Source organism: Lynx rufus, unplaced genomic scaffold (assembly GCF_022079265.1).
Source record: "Lynx rufus isolate CCGP_SWC_20201006 ecotype Redwood Valley unplaced genomic scaffold, mLynRuf1.p SCAF_8, whole genome shotgun sequence".
NCBI classification, from domain to species: domain Eukaryota; kingdom Metazoa; phylum Chordata; class Mammalia; order Carnivora; family Felidae; genus Lynx; species Lynx rufus.
In genome coordinates this window covers 136,295,599-136,315,613 of record NW_025814896.1, presented here as the reverse complement: position 1 = coordinate 136,315,613, position 20,015 = coordinate 136,295,599, and the positions used below count along the sequence as shown (strand labels likewise).

The 20,015-nt window shown below is 50.7% G+C and overlaps 1 protein-coding gene across 1 annotated transcript; it reads right to left on the bottom strand.

Annotated features, from left to right (window-relative positions):
* Positions 1-5,790: 5,790 nt before the first annotated feature.
* CMPK2 (cytidine/uridine monophosphate kinase 2) lies at positions 5,791-18,877 on the bottom strand. The gene is made up of 5 exons (XM_047068195.1): positions 18,203-18,877; positions 16,488-16,602; positions 15,106-15,307; positions 8,826-9,059; positions 5,791-7,371 (listed from the first exon to the last, which is right to left on the bottom strand). The coding sequence occupies exons 1-5, from the start codon at positions 18,860-18,862 to the stop codon at positions 7,254-7,256; spliced, it is 1,329 nt and encodes a 442-aa protein (XP_046924151.1). The 5' UTR covers positions 18,863-18,877; the 3' UTR covers positions 5,791-7,253.
* Positions 18,878-20,015: the final 1,138 nt, after the last annotated feature.

The window sequence follows — 20,015 nt, the reverse complement described above, 5'->3', positions numbered from 1 at the left end:
AAAATCTTGGAGACTTCACAGGAGAGTTTACGATGTGTTTTCTAAACCGTGGTATGTTGGTGATTGGTCAGTAATTACAAGAGCTTGGACCTTGTGGAATCCATTAGCCGCACCCAACATGAGCAGTGCCATTTGCGTCTAGAGTATATAAGGAAAGGGAGGTTTTAAAAGCAAATAAACAAGTACACAGAAAAACCCCAGAATGTTTCTTCGTGCCAGATCTCAAATCATAAACCTCACAGGGAAGAAAATACATACATCCATATGCATGTACACAAATATGTCTAGGGAGGTGTGTATCTATAATATTTACTGCATCAGATTAGCTGACAACCGTCTCCCATGTTACAAAGAGCTCGGGAGGAAGGATTGGAAAACCTTCCTCTATCCCCTCATCTGCGGCTAACAAATCATATGACCCTGGGCAGCAGAAGCCTTTCTCTGGCCTCATTTTCCACAACTATTAAAGAAAGAGATTGAGTCCTCTGATCACTAAGGTCTTTCTTTGAATATTTTTCTGACCCCGGGGCTGTATTTAGAATTCTTGAAGCAAGAAATTAGCCACTTTTAAAGGCGTGCTACTTTGACCTAGAAATGTTCCATGTTTTGTCCTTTGTTCTCCCATTAGAGCAGACATTTAAATAAAAATGAAAGAAACCACTGTTGTTTTTCCAAGCACAGTTTGTGTGTAATGAGGGAAGTGATTATCTCGGCACAGGACCGAGGAGGGACACGGCTCCCTTGGAAATATTTAAAATTGGCTCTTTTCCTCCCTCTAGTGGAAATGCAATGTATTTGCTCTGTACGGAACTGATTTTTCAAGTCTTCGTCGGACAAAATAGAAAACAGCTAGTGTGACTTAAGTCCTAAGCAGGCATCCAACCAAATGCAATTTCTTGCAAGTTTTCTGCCCAAATGCCTTATATATGTTACTTTGTTTTAAAAAAAAAATCAAGATTAACAATAAAAACTTGCAAAGTAGATTTAGACCAATGCACAGTCTTCAAACGAAACGCCCCGGTCCAAATTAGATATTGTGTATCTTAGTATACGCCCACAAGAATCCTAACATCAGTTCACTTAGGAAAATGAGTGCGTCAAAGCGCTTTACCGAATAGGGCAAGCGACACGGCGCTGAACAGCACGGCACAAGGTTGGGCAAGAAATGTTCATGTCAATCCAGCTTAACATGTATTTACACCTATTCTGTATGAGGTTTTTGCTTCCATCCCTGAAGCCACTCTTGCCACGCCCCGGGCAACATAAACCATACCCTGGTTTGTCTTAACCGTCTACACCAGCCACAGAAAGTATGGCGATGACGTGGATGGTGTGTGTTTCTGTCTCTGTACCTGCACTGTGAGCTCCTGGTAGGAACCCCTTACTCTACTGGAGAAGAAGACTGGTTGGGGGGCGGAGAGACTCTGACACAGGTGGACAGGCTGTGACTCCGAAGGCTCCACCCTTCAGTTGTCTAAAGATCACGGTGCTGAAAAGTTTGTTTGTATTTAAGTAAAATCAAATAATGCTGTCCGGGCTGAATTCATGGTGCTAACCACTCCAACATCAGGCCTGCCTGGTCCTGGGAGAGAGATTTTCCACAAGGAAGAGTTGTTATGATATCTGCACTTTAAAGAGGAACAGGGGACAGGGAAAATAGAGCCGGAGGTCACTGGGTGTCTACGGCAAGAATCCAGAAGGTGAGAGCTTCACTCCATGAGACCAAAAGCTACACACGAAGTTTTCGGTCTTATGCATCAGTCGTGAGCCGCTCCCAGGGTTACCAGAACCTGAGGAAAGCATCCTACCGGGAAGGTGCAAATAAACAGAACTCCACCTTAGAAGAAATGGTGACTTTGTAAAAAGAGCTTCATTTTTTTTAAGTTTATTTATTTGAGAGAGAGAGAGAGAGAGAGAGAGAGAGAAGCAGAGAGAGAGGGAAACAGAGAATCCCAAGCAGGCTCCGCACTGTCGGCACAGAGCCCGACGGTGGAGCTCGAACTCACGAACCGTGGGATCGTGACCCAAGCCAAGATGAAGAGTCGGACGCTCAACAAGACTGAGCCACCCAGGCGCCCCTATAAGAAGAACTTTAAAACAAGGCACAGTTGATCGTCTCAAAAAGAGAAGTAAAGACCTAGCATCGAAAAAAGAAAAGACGTTATTTTTTAAGACACTGAATATTTAGATAAGAAAAGGAAGAAAGGAAGAGGGCAAGGGAGCGATAAAGGAAGGGAGAGAGAAAGAGAAAGCTTTTAGAATTTAAAAACCTCACAGCAGATTTCCAACATCTAAATAATAAACTATGTTTGAAAAAAAAATAAAGAGAAAAGAGTGAGGAGAATTCATCAAGGAAACAATCCAAGAGAAAACTTCCCAAAACTCAAGGACGTGAGTTTCCAGACTGAAAGGACCCAGCGAGAACCCAGCAAAACATACACCGAATTACGGGACGGCGAAACTTAGAATCCAGTAGGCAAGCGGAAGGTCCTGCTTGCTCCACAGAGGCAAAAATAAGGTTGCACATGTCGAGGCCCGTGCCCCCCGACTTCCTGCTCCAGGCTTCGCCCCCAGACCACCCCCAGGGGACATCAAGAGCACCAGTCTCCCCAGTCGCGACCCCAAACCTCTCTGAACCAACCCAGAATAAAGTCTTGTCAAAATAAACCAGGCCGCGCAGAACGACTGAGCAAAGGAAGCCTTGACATCTCCTTTCTTTGAGTGTATTTATTTTTGAGAGAGAGAAGGCATGTGCACACGAGCGGGGGAGGGCCAGAGACAGAGCGGGAGAGAATCCCAAGCAGGCTCCATCCTGGGTGTGGATTGGGGCTCGGTCTCACGACGAGGAGATCGTGACCTGAGCAAAATCAAGAGTCTGACGTTCAACCAACTGAGCCACCCAGGCGCCCCCACATCTACTTTCTCGACTGTTCTCAGTTCCTTGACATTTGCACGTGCCCCGAGAGTCTGGGAGCCCCCAGAGGGGAGGATCCAAGGGCTGCAGAACTGAAAGTGGCCATGAAGCCAACTATGGCTGGGGCTGCATGGAAGACAGACTCAGGAGACCCAAACACTGGTGAGACCCCCCACTGAGGCCAAGTTCATCATAAAGGGCTGAAGGAAACACATCTCAGTTGCCTGTGCCACCAGGGCAATCCACACCCGGTTAGAGAGAGGGCACGCTGACGACAGACCCCTTTCCCCTCATCTTCAAGGTGGCCTAAATGAGGCTCCAGCCACCCAGATGCCATCTGGGAGAAAGGCCAGCGTGAGGCTTGGAAGATGGGGGTATCTGAGCCACTGGGCATTTTCTCTCCAAGAGTGTGCATTACCTAGAGGTTAAAAGATCACATCAAGTTTAAATCTGATGGGAATAAACCTGTTTCCTCCACTAACCAGTTACAGCGCTCATGAGAAAGACCAAATGCAAAGGGAAAGCATCTCCTAGTTGCAAATTGCGCCAACAGGCTGAATGGATTTCATGAAGCTTTTAAAGTGAGGAAAAAACGGGGCGCCGGGGTGGCTCAGTCGGCTAAGCGTCCGCCTTCAGCTCGGGTCATGATCCCATGGCCCGTGGGTTCGAGCCCCGTGTCGGGCTCTGTGCTGGCAGCTCGGAGCCTGGAGCCCGCTTGGGATTCTGTGTGTCTCCCTCTCTGCCCCTCTCCTGCTTGTGCTCTGTCTCTGTCTCTCAAAAATAAATAAAGATTTAAAAAATTAAACATTAATAAAGTGAGGAAGAAAGTAAAACCTTCTGGGGGAAAAAAGACAGCATTCATTTCTCCTCTCCCTGCTCCCACGAGAAATACATCCAAGTATATGAACACAGCTACCTTTACAGAAGCCTAAGGTTCAAACGAACTTGCTAGTTGGACGTATTTGCCAACGTGAAACATAGCTTACGGACTGGCTCCCAGGTTCAAAGAAAAACAACAGCCTGCATACGAAGAAAGCCTAAGGCCAGAAACACCCGTCTCCCAGCACACCTGCAATCATATTGTTGCTCTCACGTACACAGAGCTCCCATCCTGGACCTGCCAACCTAGTGAAACGCCGTAAAATAATTTCAGCTGTATCTTTGCTTTCGGCTGAAACTGAAATCACCGGCTCTCACTGAGAGAAAAGTATTTTTGATGCTTTGCACCTTCTTAGGTGTCCTGTACTCTGCTCAGGAGTCCCTTAAAAGGATTCACCCTCGGGGCACCTGGGTGGCTCGGTCGGTTAAGCGGCCGACTCTCGATTTCGGCTCAGGTCACGATCTCATGGTTCTTGGGCTTCCGTGGGTTCGAGACAGCACGGAGGCTGCTTGGGATTCTCTCTCTCCCTCTCTCTGCTCTTCCTCACTCACGCACACAGGGGCACATGCTCTCTCATAAATAAATAAATAAATAAATATCTTCATAATAAAGGATCTACCCTGATGTATTTAACGGATACATATTCTACATAAACATACATTATGCAAATACATACATATGCCCCAATCGCTTGAAGTGTGTCATGCGGAGATGATGTAACATTTGTATGTGCCTCACCGACTATTTCCCTGGTACACATTCCAAGAAGATCCCAGGGCCTAAGCACTTTGAAGATGCTACACAGTTCGGGCCCCTGGCTGGCTCTGTCAGTAGAGCACGCAGCTCTTGAGGTCAGGGCCGTGGGTTCGAGCCCCACGTTGGGTGCAGAGATTGCTTAAGAAAAAGAAAATCTTTAAAAGAAAAATATGCTACACATTGCTCCTAGAAGACAGAGAGGTCACAGAGAGAGGGCGCAGCAAAAAAAAATAAAAATAAAAACAAAACACTCTGGAAAACAAAAAAGAGTTCAGAACGTGCCACTGAGAGAGGCAGGCTGTGGACGAGGAGGAATCTGAGGTACCATACGTGCCCTGGGTCTGCCTGACGGCCCTGCCCTAAGTAGATGCCCTTTATGCCCTTTACGCATCCATCCCTCGTCCACATCTGTTTTCAGGAATAAAGGCAGCCTCCGTTCAAGCCTCCTGTCGTTGCCTCTGCACCTCCACAGTGTCACCCTTGTCCCTCGGTCCCAGGAAGGCTCACTGTCACCGCCGAATACCAGACAGCGTGAAGGGTCAGCAGAGGAAGCGACGCTCCATACGCCCCTCTGCTCACAGGCTCCGGGAAGACCTATACGTGCCCAGTTGGCCGCTCTAGCTGCAAGGAAGCCTTGGGAATGTACGCATAATTCTTGGCAGCCATGTGTCAAGTCAAAAATTCTATTACTGTGGAAGAAAGGGAGAATAAATACTTGGGACAACCAAAGGTCTATCACAAGACCAGAAGCGAAACCCAACTTGTCACGAAACCGAGCCAAGCGAATGATTCCTTGTCATCGAGTTTCTGGGTAGGAGGTGCTGTCCTGTCTCATGCCCATAAATCACACACCTATCGGTGCATGAAAGAACCAAAGTGTACAAAGAACGATTTCTTCTTCTTAATATCTGCAATGAAGAAAAGATTCTACTTTCCTGAAACAGCGTTTACAAGAAAGTGAACACACCCCCCTTCCTCTGAAATCACTTTGACCAGAGATCCCACTTGGCCCACGAGTTCACACCTCCCCGCTTTGCTGACCAAAAATTCCAGGAGGCCACACCGGAGGGACGCCTCAGAACAAACAACATATATGGGGGACACTACCATAAACTGGACACTCCCAACAACTTTATTCATTTGCGAGGTACAGAAGGCAGGCATGAAATGTTTGTTTTTCTAGACTGCCAACACAAGCTCTTCAAAATGTTCAGACTAAATAATACCAAGGACACAGATATCACATCTTACAGGAACCTAATGCTCTTTATTAGCTTTAAAAAATATTTTCAACAGAAACCCATCACATAGTTATATATGCAAATACATTATATAAAAATTACCTGGAATTCTTTTGAAAGACAGTATGATACAGTTATTAATGTGAAATTTATTATCATTCAAGTCCCCACATAACCGGATAAGGCCTTGTCTAAGACTTAAATGTCTTGGCAAGAAGACATTCCCCCCAAAACAAGCTGCAAGCTTCATCTATCTTAGAACCAGAGGGATTTTAGGTAATCACCTGGTTCAGCCAACTCCTTACTACAAACAAAGGATGATTATCACTTTTCAGATCAAGTTACATGGGCTATTGATGTTCAGCGACTCACCCAAGGCCACATAGCTATTAAATTTCCTCTTTCCTCAGCCATTTCTTTTTCCTAAGCAAACAGATCTCAAAGCTGATTTCATATGTAATCATAAGACATTCAAGTGCAAGATAATTTACTAAGAAACCCCATTCCAGGATCCACTGTGCTTATTTAGCAAGATAAATTAAATCTGTGTAATGAAAATACACAAGTACTGCCTTGAGCTTCTTGGCTTTGATTTTAATTAGTAAAGCATAGCCCCTCCACCGAGGAGAAACATGATGTAAATATCAACATAAATATATTGCTGCATTGGCTAAGTTTTAATGCATCTAGTTTAGTCCAAAACACTCATTATATCCAAAGCCGTGTTTTCAGAGGAAAGGAAAGGAACATAAATAAACAGAACATAATCCAAAGTGGGTTGGTATATTTGTATTGAGAGCATCTGGGTTGGCAGTCTCTATATTTGACTCTGGCCACGAGGGGATCGTCTCAGGGGTTGTGAGACACAAATCAGATGCCTTCTTTGTAAGTGTCGCCTACCCACAAGGCGACCCTGTGGGCGTTGTCCTCAGACAGCCAGGACACGTGGACCCTTTCTTCAGGAGCATTTAGCTCTAGGATCAGGGCCGAGCCCCCCAGTGACGGAGTGAGGCCATATTGGGAAGGAGGTAACTATGTCACATCAGGGTCTCATCAGTGACCCAGGAGGAGGTATGGGAGGGGCCGGAGGGGCTTCCGCCGATTTGGAAGATCTTCCTGGTTATTTCTGTATACCTCATGCTTTCTGGATAAGACGAAACTTGGAGGGATTTGGTAGGAACGTAGCTGAAAACGCGTTCCAGGAAAACGTTTGTTACACTTGAAGAAAGCAATCACTGACCTCTGGCTGGAACGTGACGGTCTCAACCTTGATGGGTCCTTTGGTCAGAAGGGAGTATAACGGTGTAGGTAAAATCGAAATGGTCTGGCCTTCGGCTTTCTAGCACACGCCATGGTCATGCAACAGAAATCTGGGAAAACCGTGTACCCCGCCGTGGGCCTAGATGTATCAAACAACGTCAAATCTGCCAAAATGCAGAATTACATTTTGGAGTAATTACGATTAGCTAAAATTATTTTGGATTATGCCTAAAACCGTCTGGAGGACTTCCTCTCTCGAGGGACTAGCATCAACCACGTGGCAGGCGGGGTTCTCCATCCGCTGATAGGACACTTCTACCCTGGGGACAGGCAGAAATGGAAAGAGTTGGCTTATTTTCTAACAAGGCTCTACACACAAATGCCACTTCCCCACCAGGATGCATGCAGCAAGGGCCCCATCTGATTTATCTCGCTGTTGCCCTCAGCCGCTAGCTTTGTCCGCAGGAGACGTGTGACACGTTTTGGTTAATAAATAACAAATTCAGAGTAACGTTTAGTAGCTAGCCTTTACGGCTACCTGTTTTCTATACTGGCATCAGCGTTCTACGTGCTTCTTCTGTTTTCATACTCAGGGTGACCTGAGGAAGGGAACCGTGTCACCCCCATTTCTGCAGAGAAAGTAGCAGGTTCCAAGAGGTGAACTAATTGGGCACACAGGAAATCGCTCCACAGTCTGTGCCCCGAAGGATTTCAGACAAGCCAGAGGCCCTCGGCACGGCCACTGTCTTCACAGACGAGTCTCTGAAAAATTCACCAGGTTGTTCCAGAACTCCTTCGGGTGTTAGCTAGCCTTGACGTGTAGGAATGACGGAGGCCGGTGGCGTTAGGGAAGCGTGACCGCATGTGGTTGTAACACGTGCTGTTTACTACTCACTAGCTCAGTGAACTCATCAAACTGCTTTCCCCTCCGCCTCGGTTTTCTCACCTGTAAAACGAGGGCTGAAATAATGCCTTCCCGGTGATGCGTCACGAGGCCTAATTGAATTAATACGAGTAAACTGCTTGACACGGTTTCTTTGCACACAGCCGAGTTGTTATTTAACTATTTATAACAGGGTTGTGTTATGACAGCGGTGCTATGATTGTTTGTTTATATAAACTACCCGGCTTTGGCTTTTCAAACCAGTCCTACAGAACGGATTCAACCTCGGCTCTGAAACAGTGAGGCTCTGGTCCAGGGTCTCCTGCTACCGTCCCACAGCTCTCTCGTGAAAACAAGAGCACTGCCTTTAAAATCAAAAAAGATCCTGATGTTAATCCCAGGTTTCCTACACGGTAGCTGTGCAAATGCAGACAAGTCACTTCATCCTGGGAGCCTCAGTTTTGTAAACCGTAAAAGACGGCTGACGTCGCCCTCGTGCGCATCAGAGAGCATCCGGACCCAGATGCCTGACACACGGGAAGCACCTTCTAAGGAAAAGTCACAGTGAGGTCATCGGACAGCGCTCTGTGCCCATTCTATTAGGACTGGGGAACCAGGACCCAGAAATGTGTATTGTCTTCCCCGGGTTCACGCTGTTCCTGGCACAGCCAGGACTGGAAGGAAGCCCCGATGCCCTGTGGCCGTGCGTCACCAATGCTGTGGCCGTGTGGGAACTGCACCGTCAGAAGGAGCTGAACTACTGTGGGGGATGCTGCCTCTCGGGTTTGAACAACGAGAACAACGTCATTTCCTCCACATTCCTAAAGCCGGCGCCCATCCTGGCTCTCCGCCACGGCCAGGAACCCCTGCCGTTCGCATCGGGACACCTACTTTTGACGAAACATGCTGTCGGCCTCCAGTTCAGCTTCCTCTCTGGTCCGCTCCACGCCCCGGCCCTCAATTCTCTGCATCCTCTTCTTGGGGCTCACTGTGAGCAGCAGGACCAGGTCGGGTCTGAGCAGGTCCCTGGGCCACTGGTATATAGGGTGATGGGCCGGGGGCAGGTACTGGAGCCCCCCGGTCACCTCGGTGGCGATGGCGTAGGTGGCCGTGCTGTGCCAGTACCTGGGAAGGAGAGGACGAGTGAGATCTCCATCTGCAGAGGCCAAGGTCAAGGTGCACCTGAAAACGTGCTGCGCGAGAGGCTGAAGCCAGCACGGCTCTGCTCAAGTTTTCCCTGCATTGCAATTTGTTCAATAAATAAAACTCAGTCTGGGGGCGCCTGGGCGGCTCAGTCGGTTGAGTGTCCGACTTCGGCTCAGGCCATGATCTCGCGGTTCGTGAGTTTGAGCCCCGCGTCGGGCTCCGTGCTGACAGCTCGGAGCCTGGAGCCCGCTTCAGATTCTGTGTCTCCTTCTCTCTCTGCCCCTCCCCGACTTGTGCTCTGTCTCTCTCTATCAAAAATAAATAAATGTTAAAAAAAAAAAAAAAAAAAAAAAAAAGAACATCTGTTCCAAAACGCCCAATGGCTTTCCACTGCCTGCCGGAAACGTCCAGCCTCATGAAGACACAGTTACAGTGTGCGTCCAGGCACACAGCTCCACACGGGCCTGTCTTCACACTTTCCTCCAGCGGGAGTGAGGCTCTCAGTCAGCAAAACTCCTACTCTGCCTGCACAGTCCCACTCAGACGGAGCCCCACGGAGAGCTCACTGTTTTCTCCTCTGGGCTCCCAATGCCCCTCACGCCCGACTCTACGGAAGAACTTCTCACGGTAAAGAAAAGCAAGTTGTTTATAGGCATGACCTCTTCGGGCTCCTCCGTTAGAAAATTTCTTGTTTAGTCACTCCCGCCTTCCAAAACCTGAAACCAGCGTGTGGCACACAGTAGGTACACAATAAATGTTCTCTGGGTGTGCATATGACTAAATTGGAATCATTTCATTAATTGGCACAGCTTATTATAATCTTGACCTGCTCATGTCCTATTCCAATTTTAAGAGGCTACAAAACTCCAAGTTCAATATCAAAGGACTCTCATCACAGATATTTATGAAACAGTTACAAACATTCCAGGGTGGAGAAGGACCCATGGCCCCATCCTTGTGTGTATTTTCAACTTACTAACTTCAATGTTTTAACATCCTAAATTCTTCACCATTGGAGACTTGAACTACTTTTCCCAGTGAAAAGGACGGACTGGCATCTACCAAACGAATTGACAGTGTTATCTGAGCTGTGTGTTAATCTACCTTCTGCCACCTACTTGCTCTTCGGACACAGGTAACTCATTTAAGCCAACATAGTCTCAATTTCGTCATCGGGAAAATGAAAAGCATGCAAAACCCCGTTTCTCTTCCACAGTTGCCGCAAACATAGACCGTATCTGTGTATCACACTGTCATTATAAGAAAACACCAAAATAAATAAATTAAATTAAATTAAAAAGAAAACACCAAATGTTGGGCGCCTGAGTGGCTCAGTCGGTTAAGCGTCCGACTTCGGCTCAGGTCATATCTCGAGGTCCATGAGTTCGAGCCCCTTGTCGGGCTCTGTGCTGACAGCTCAGAGCCTGGAGCCTGTTTCAGATTCTGTGTCTCCCTCTCTCTCTCTGCCCCTTCCCTGCTCACACCCTGTCTCTGTCTCTCAAAAATGAATAAACGTTAAAAAAAATTTTTTTAAAAAGAAAATCCCTAATGTTTAGCGGATACCGCTTATAACTAAAGCTGCATTTTCAAATGATGGTGATACAAACGGTACTGAAAAGGAGACACAAATAAAAATTAACTTGGGAAGTGAGCAATTCTCACACCATCCATCCTTCGAAGCCCTCATCCACCTCCAGAAGTGGCCACCGTATCGGCCAGCTCCTTGAGTCCTGCCCGGAAGCATTTCTCTGTGCCGCGTCCCTGAGTCACCATTTCCAAGCGTGTGCTTTCACCTTCTCTCTCAGATGCATCTCGTCTCCCAAGCCGAATAAATCCATGAAGGGTCCAGGTTTTCTGTTTCTTGGCAGCCAGACTACAATTTATTCTGCTTTTTTGCACATGTTCCGTGTTCACTGAATTAAATACTCAGCTATGAATACAGAGGCTGATATCATCTTAATTTTAAAAGCCTTCCTTTTGTAGAAAAACCATCAGCAAGAATAGACTTTTAAAGGTAATGAGGGTGATTAAGTTGCCAACCTTAACCACAGTCACCATCAAAAACTACTCTGTCTCCCTCGTTTTTTTCAGCTAGATGAGGGTATAGTCTAAAATGGATTTCATTAAAATCTTTACACATGAACAAAGCCCACCCAGACAACAAATAACTGCTCTTTTCTTCCCGTCTGACAAGGTGATACAGTATCTCTTTAAAGAGCAAAATTGCCGACGATTCGCAGACACAAAGAAGGAAAATCAAGGTAAAAATGGAAGCCCGGTTTTCTATAGCTAGAGCTCTCTCACTGACAACGCTGCGGCTCATTTCAAATAATCACACCCTCTGGCCATCAATTTCAGACTCTCCGCTAGTTAGTATTTTCCATTCTGCCTTCAGGGAAACCACATGGGTTCAAATCAGATGCAATTTGTCCACACGTTATACACAGCTTCTATAATAACGCTTTGTATCTTCATAGCGATTTGCTATTTTGAAGCACTTCTCCCTGTATCAACTCAATGGCTATTCATCACCAGTCCTAATGGTAGGTGGGGAAGCGAGGAGGGCTCCCTCCCTTTAACGGATTAGGAAGCCGGGAGCGGAGGGGATCGGCATCCACCTACACACAGAAGCCAGCGCAGCTTCAGGACTTGGGACATCGGAGGAAACGATGCGCCTCATCGAGTCGCACCATATGAGGAGGAGTTCAGGCTTTTCTCATTGAAAAAGGACCCTGCATGAAAACAAAAAAAATCTCAAATATGGCAGATTCACTTATTAATAACGGGGCAAAAACATCCCCCAAAGAAGTCCCACAAAGGAATGCAGTTTCTCACCCTTCTTGCCAACCCTCAACCTCTTGAAATAACCACCTTGCCATCCCCGAAGTTAAAACTACCTCCCGGCATGGTCGCTCCAACGAGAGTACCCGGCTTCTAACTCATTTTCACTGTTTTCCTCTCGCCCAGCAACCCACCACCTCAGGCCTTATTTCCTGCACACGCTCAGAACCGCCTTTCCGTGGGGTGTTGCAGAGCTACAGAAAAGCCTGCACAGGAAAGTACAGGGGAAGGTATTTCAAGAAAGGGGTAGAAGTTTCCAGATGTGGCAAACCAGCTTGAACAAGGGGAAAGCCTAGCATAAAAGGCTGGCGATGCTAAGTGTTGACCAGGATGCGAGTCAAAGGGAATTCTCAAACACTGCTGGTGGGGGGTGGGGGTGGCTGTGAGTTGTTTCAACCACTTCAAAAAACTTTCTGGAATATTTGCTGAAGTTGAACACATGTGAACCCTCACGCCCCTGCAGCTCCGCTCCTGGGCATCTCTGCACCAGAACCGCAGATATACAGGCACCAGAGTTACGTAAAAAATGTCCACAGCAAGGGGCATCTGGGTGGCTCTGTCGGTTAGGCGGTCGGCTCTTGATCTCGGCTCAGGCCACGATCTCGTAGTTCGTGGGTTCGAGCCCTGTGTTGAGCTCTGCACTGACAGCGTGCAGAGCCTGCTTGGGATCCCCGCTCCCCCTCTGGCTCTCTGCCCCTCCCCCATGCACACACACTCTCTCCCTCTCTCAAAAAAAAAAAATAGTAATAAAATAAAACAAAAACGTTAAAACGTGTTCACAGCAGCAAGGGGAGTATCACACGCGGCATGAAGGCCGTCAGACGCAAAGAGCAGTAATGCACACCTCCGTGGACAAGCAGTTCAAAAACAGAAGGAACAAGTCCACGGTGATGGAGGTCAGGGCAGCAGTTACCACGGCGGGGGGGGGGGGGGGGGGGGTGGCGGGAGGGGAGAACGGACGGTGACCGGGTAGGAGAAGGAGGTGGCTTTATGGGGGATGGTGAGGTCCTAAGTCCGGACACGGGTGCGGGCTATACTTGGGTGTGTTCCCTACTTGAAATTCCTTGAGATTTACAGTTACGATTCCTGCTTTTTCCTGAACTCTTGTCATACTTTCAATGCGGTTCTTATCTTTCCAAAAATAAGCAAAATTGCACAAAGGGCAACAAACATTCACAGGATGCGAAGCAATAACGTAAACACAGCTCACGACCTTTTGTGCTTTTTATCGACCGTGCGTCTCTTTCCCTAGCCCTCTCCTGAATTTGCTCAATAACCTTCCATCCCTCCGTACTCTACAGTTTGTCTTAATTTGCATGTATTCTACTGAACGCCCGTCTGCAACTCGATTTTTTCAGATTACGGTTTTGTAATTTCTGCACAGGGATACACTGCACTGGTCTGTGTGGCCGAATGGGGCCCCATTTTACAAATACGCTGGCATTTATGCACCCTTTCTTCTACTGATGGGCTTTGGTTTTTCACATTTTTCAGCGTTTTTATTTATTTTTGGGACAGAGAGAGACAGAGCATGAACGGGGGAGGGGCAGAGAGAGAGGGAGACACAGAATCGGAAACAGGCTCCAGGCTCCGAGCCATCAGCCCAGAGCCCGACGCGGGGCTCGAACTTCCGGACCGCGAGATCGTGACCTGGCTGAAGTCGGACGCTTAACCGACTGCGCCACCCAGGCGCCCCCACATTTTTCAGTATCTGAACACAGCTGAAGGCATCTCAGTTTCTTCAGGCGGTGAAGCGCTCTCCACTCTGTTGTGTCTCCACGAACTGCTCTCCTAGCCCTCCACCCCCACCAGCACCTTGGAGGGCGTCAATCCGTGCACGTGATCGCCAGCTCTGAGCTCTGGGCATTAGGGCATTTTAACTGGTTCTCAGCAACCTGATGAGAGCAAGCTGCGATCTCATCGCGACTGCAATTTCCGTACCACCGAGTCCCGGTGATTTAAAGCCTAGGATAACTTGCTTTCATCCATTTGTGTGGTATGTTGAGCTATTTCTTACGTATGGAATTGGAAACACACAAATCAGTTTACATCACTTCATTATCTGAAACCTTCCAATGGCTCCCCTCGGCGCTCAGAATAAAACCCACACTCTCTCAGCCTACGGGCCCTTCTCCTCTACCCTCTGCCTCTCTCTCTCTCTCTGCTCATTCACCCAGAAAGCAGCCCCTGGTCCACTATGTGCTCATTACACTGGCCTGTTTCTAGTCCTGGATTATGTCAACTTCTGTCTGTAGGCTTTGCTCTTACTGACTCTGCTGTCCCTAACGCTGTTACTCCACAGTTTTCATTTCCGCCTCTTCTGGGGCATTCAGAGCTCAGATCAATGTTACCCCCCTCATACAGGCCTTCCTCAGCCGTACCCACTTCGCTTTACCCTCTTCGGAGTATTTATCACTCTCTGATAGTATCCCAGTTCTTTATGCACTTGACCATCAACTTCTCCTGCAGCAGTATGTCTGCTCCACGCAAGCAGGGCATCGTCTAGCTCACGGACCGCCGAATCCCCTAAATTGAGAGCCATCTTTGGCACGTAGGAGATGCCCAATCAGTGTTTTACAAATAAGCCGGTGAACAAATGAACCACTGAAAGCATCAACTTCTAAAAGCACAGCCTTTGGCCAATATCCTCACACCATTTCTAGCTTAGTCACTTGGCAGGTCACTTAACCTTTTTTTTTTTTTTTTATGTTTATTTTTGAGAGAGAGAGAGAGAGAGAGACAGAGCATGAGCGGGGGAGGGGCAGAGAGTGGGGAGACACAAAATCCAAAGCAGGCTCCAGGCTATGAGCCGTCAGCACAGAGCCCGACGCGGGGCTCGAGCTCACAAGCCGTTGAGATCACAGCCTGAGCCGAAGTTGGACGCTCAACCCCTGAGCTCCCTAGGCGCCCCGACCTTTCCAAGACCTATGTTTCTCATCAGTAAATTGGGGATAACATGTAGTAACCACGCATAATTGTTCCAGATAACGAACAATGGTATGCATGCTCTTAGCGAAATGCCAGCCTGTGACTTAGGTGATTAATAAAGCATAGGCATTCTTCCTATTCTTATCATCACGCGGTTTGACTTAACATACACAGTTGAATACACGCATGTGCAGGTACACACACACACTTACAACGTTGGGGAACAAAATGCCAAACTCAGGATCTTCATACCTACCTGTCTATAATCACAGGAGATTTTGTAGATTCTTTGGCTATTTCAGAAGCCACAATATAATTGCCCAAAGAATAAAAAGCTCTCCTAATGATAGTTGGCTCATCATCAAAGATTTTCCTCCACTGGCTGATGCAAGCAGGTGGTGACTTTAAGAGGACAGCCCCGAGTGTGTCTGAAACTGACTGGGTCACAGTGGTTTTACCTGCGGGCCAGATACAAACACAGGGCTTCGTTACCATGGCCACGGTATCACTCCCAAACTGCTCAGATGAACTCAGACAGAGCAAAGACACTCTTTCCACCTGTAAACCAGTGTAGCTCATCACCTACCAAGATTATTTAAAAAAAAAAAAAAAAAAAAAGATGCAGACCTTCAGGAACCTGGGTTTGCTCAGTGTGGTATCAGAACACTTGAAAGATATCATAAAGGGGCGCCTGGGTGGCGCAGTCGGTTAAGCATCCGACTTCAGCCAGGTCACGATCTCGCGGTCCGTGGGTTCGAGCCCCGCGTCGGGCTCTGGGCTGATGGCTCAGAGCCTGGAGCCTGTTTCCGATTCTGTGTCTCCCTCTCTCTCTGCCCCTCCCCCGTTCATGCTCTGTCTCTCTCTGTCCCAAAAATAAATAAAAACGTTGGAAAAAAAAAATTTAAAAAAAAAAAAAAAAAAAAGAAAGATATCACAAAGTAATGATAAACTCTGGCAGAGACCTCCGGGCCCTGGGATAACCTCCTTGCTCCCTCACACTCTCTGCACCCGGGAAGCCCCGCCTCACACTGAACCACGTGACTTCAGCCCAGGCTCCACCTTGTCCTTGGCTGTTCTCCCGCTGCCCTTACAGCCTTACTTCTCCTACTTTTGTGTTTTGGGCCAAGTGTGGGTATGTCCGTTGTACTCCGAGATCTCTGCCAGCTCCAACGCTTCTGCCCCCCACTTCCTAGTACTTCCAAAGGGTCCTCGGAATGGCCTGTGCTTCCCAAATGCCCCCAGGCTGGCTCAAGTCCCTTCTCTTCGGCCCATGCCGTTTCTTCCGCCCGGAGGACCGCTTCTGTCTTCCTCACCTGACCTGCTCTGATCCGCACTGAAAACAGTCCTCCGGGAGCCACCCCAACCACGCTCCGTCCCCCACGCGGAGGCTGCCTTAAGTGCCTTCTCGTGGTCGCCAGAGCACCTGAGGCTCAGCCCCTCCACCCCTCCCCTGACTTCCCACTCAAGGCCTTATTCACCTTTGCATCGCACGCCTGCCCCGCTCCGTGCGTGGCACACAGTAGACGCTGCCATGAAGCTTACGAGCTGAACTCTGTATAAAGTTGTACTTGTGAAGCCCTGTCTATTCCCACGAGAGATCAATGTCTCTCCTTGCCTGTAACCAAAAGGTAATATTACCTGTGGCATCCAGTCCTTCAAAAGCAATGACCGGGAACTTCCCTTTGTGGACTTGTTCCGGCAACTGGTCAACCAGGTCCAGCACTGCTTGGGCCTCAGGAATGAAGGGTATACACTGTAAAACAACGCGTGTGCAGCCGTAGTGAGGCAACGGGGCTTTTGCAATATCTGATTGCTGAGAACAAGATTGCCCAATGCTAATAAGACATAAGTTGTGTTTCACACCACACCAAAATCATGCTGTTTTGAACCTGAGAGGGGCTGGGGCGCCTGGGTGGCTCGGTCAGTTAAGTGTCTGACTTCGGCTCAGGTGATGATCTTACCACTCCTGGAATATGGGTTCGAGCCCCGCGTCGGGCTCTGTGCTGACAGCTCGGAGCCTGGAGCCTGCTTTGGATTCTGTGCCTCCCTCTCTCTGCCCTGCCCCGGATCGTGCTCTGTCTCTCTCTGTCTCTGTCAAAAATAAACATGTAAAAAGAAAAGCAATTTTGAACCTGAGAGGGGCTGAGTCCCTCCATTTTCTACTGAATAGCTCTGGCTCAAAAAGGCGACAGCGGCTGAGATCCCTGAGCCTTACGGGCCAGCTACCCCAGAGGAAGGAGAGGGAAGGCCACAACTGGGGGGGGGGGGGGCACAGGCCCCGCTTGGCGCAGTATGTGGGATGTGGGAAACCAGCTAGGACTGTAGCTCCCGGAAGCAGTCAGCCGGTCCCTTCCTGCCCCCGCTACGAGGGGAGAAGACAGCCTTGCACTGCGGTCACCAGGGAGCAGCACAGGAGGTGCTGGGCATTCAAAGTTCTCGCCTCCGCTCTCCCGCTCTGTAGCGAGGCCCACACGTTTGTTCATGTACACGCTTAATCTCCTACGTGCTTCTCCAGGATTAACATGGCCAGCCTTCACAGTAACCCTGCGAGGGTGGCAGCATTATTATTCCCAACTACAGACTAAGGAAACTGAGGCAAGGAGGGTTTAAGAAACTGAAAGGGACACAGGTAACAAATGCCGGAGTTTGGACTTAAGCCCAGGAGACTGGTCCTCCCCTCTTCACCACTCCTTAATACTATCCCAAAAGCTTGCAGAAGGCACTGAATAAACTCCATTGCGCAGCCTCAGCAAGTCGAGTCTGGACACCCCAGACCCTGCCCAGGCTGCCCTGGGGAAAAAGATTCTCGGCGCTCCTTCGCGGAGCACCTGCTGTGTCCCAGATGTTTCCTTGTCCTAAACACCTCAAGGGGAGTGTTTCACAGACGAGACAGGAAAAAAGCAGACGGCCACAGATTCAGTCCGCGTTTCTCAAACCCCAAACCCTGGCCCTTTTCTCCCCAAAACTCATGCCCCGGCCTCCCAACAGTGTGACGGCTTCCCAGATGGCGTGACCCTCCCGGCACCCAGCGGCCTCTTTCCTCCTCCCGCAGAGCCTTCCCCGCGCATTCAGGGTAGGAACTCGAGCGCGGCCTCAGGACATCCATCACTGGCCGCCTCGGAGGGAAAAGTTCCAGTCGGCTGAGGATCCAGAAAAGAGCCGCAGCGTCTAAACCGGAGGCGGGCACTCAGGTTCACGGCCCGATCTGTCCAGGGACGGCAATCAGTTCCCCGCGGCAACAGCGCCCGGGCTGGATAGACCGGCCCCCCCCCCAGCCCCACCCGAGAACCCACTCCTCCTTGCCTGGGGAGGGGCGGTCCACCCCGAGTGCGATGAAGGGGCAGGCCTCTTACCGCCTCCAGAACGGCGCGGGCGGCCTCCCGGTGCGGGAAGACCCCGGAGCTGGGCAGGTCAGGCACCACCGGGTGCAGGGCGGGCTCCGGGGCGGCCAGGACGCGCTCGCGGGGGCCCACCTGCCGCCACTCCGCCCCGTCCCGCAGCTCCCACAGGCTCTGCCACACCTGCTGGCGCGCGTCGCCCACGAACTCGCCCAGGCGCGGGCCCCCCGGGGCGTCGCCGAGCAGCGAGAAGAGCGCGCGCCGGGTGTCGGGGCTGTCGCCGGGGTCGCGGAGCAGGAAGCCGCGCTGCACGCCGCCCGCCCCGCCGCCGGGGCCGTAGCACAGCAGCCGGCGCAGCTGGCACCGCCGCAGGGGGTCGCGGCGCAGCTGGTGCAGCAGGCGCTGGTGCAGCCGGGCCGCCCGCACCCGGGCCGCGCAGCCGCCGCCCGGCGCCTCGGGCACGCACAGCGAGTAGCTGCGGCCGGGCGGGCCCAGGAGCGCGGCCACGCGGGGGTCGAGGCGCGCGCCCGGGGCGTCCCCGCCGACGGCGAAGTGGGCCAGGCCGCAGCCCGGCAGCTCCAGCGCGAAGCGGCGCGGCGGCGCCATGGCCAGAGCGCGGGCCCCGCGGAGACGCGCGAGCGGCAGCGGGGCGCGCGGGCCGAGGGCGGAGGCCATGGCCCGTCCGGTCCCGCCCCCGCCGCGCCCGGGGCGCCCCCGCCACCGGGGAATCGAAAGCGAAGTGACCGGCGGGCGGGGCGCGGGGGAAGGGGTGGGGGAGGGGTGGGGGAGGGGTGGGGCGGCCGCGGCCGCGGCCTCGGCCTCCTCCGCCCTCTCGCGGTCGCGCCCGGAACGGCGGCGGCGGGGAGGGGACGGCCGCGGGTGGCGCGCACGGTCCCCACCGCCGGCCTCCACCCCGAGGGTACCCGGGGCCCGGCGCTGGGGGCGGGGAGGGGGCGGGGGCGGGGGCCCCAGGCCCTGCACTGCCGATGCGTCCGCTGTTGTTTACGTCCCGGGTGGGGTGTGTGTGCGCGCGTGTGTGCGCGCGCGCGCGCGTTAGAGAGGGAGAGAGAGAGATCGGGACTCTTCGCTGCTCCCCACCCTCATTGGCCCTTCAGTGCAGACTCCTTACCCACAGGCCGCTGGCTCAACCTCAGCCCTCCCGCTGACCGGCTCTTTGGCCCTCACTCCCACCCAAGTCCTAGCAGCTGCTCCCGACTGCCCAAACGGGGAGCGCTTTTCCCTCTTCTGGGACTTACCCCTCTCCTTTTGCTGACTCTCAAACCCAGTTGTCTCCCGATGTGCATGTGCGCGTGGGCCAAACCAAAGGCCCGCATTCGGTCCCAGTCGGTGGTGGTAGCAGCTGTATCGGCCAGAAGTCCGCCGTCGACGGTATCGCTGCCCTTGTGCGGCAACTTTTACACGCCTGTTTGGACGTATCGTTGTGTGCTCACTGCTTAGCTGAGGATATCTTGGACGATGATGGTCAGGCCGACTGAAAACCAAAATCCTATGGGGAGGAGTCAAAAATTCACAACTGAGCTAAAGGTGGAAAACGTTGGCCGAACGGAGAGCAAATAAACTTTACGATTTAAGCAATTTGAATACAGCGCAGGTGCATGTGTAATCCCGAAGGGAATACAACTTGTTGACAAGCAGGAACTTTTAGACCTGAGGTTAAACTATGGGTTAATAGACCAGGGGCAGTTCAGCTCTTCGAGAACAGGATCATTCTTACTCTCTGTGAGCAATCTGACTTTGGGGCACTTAGCGGGCAGAAGTGTTTTCACGTGTATAATCAGCACATGGGAGACAGAAGAAGAAAACACCC

Bases quoted from the DNA above. Each gene is read 5' to 3' on its own strand.
- CMPK2 (XM_047068195.1), bottom strand. From the start codon at position 18,862: ATGGCCTCCGCCCTCGGCCCGCGCGCCCCGCTGCCGCTCGCGCGTCTC. The intron at 16,603-18,202 runs GTAAGAGGCCTG...GTTGTTTTACAG, and splicing joins CCCGCGCCGTTCTGGAGGCG to TGTATACCCTTCATTCCTGA. The intron at 15,308-16,487 runs GTAATATTACCT...TCTGGCCCGCAG, and splicing joins TGAAGGACTGGATGCCACAG to GTAAAACCACTGTGACCCAG.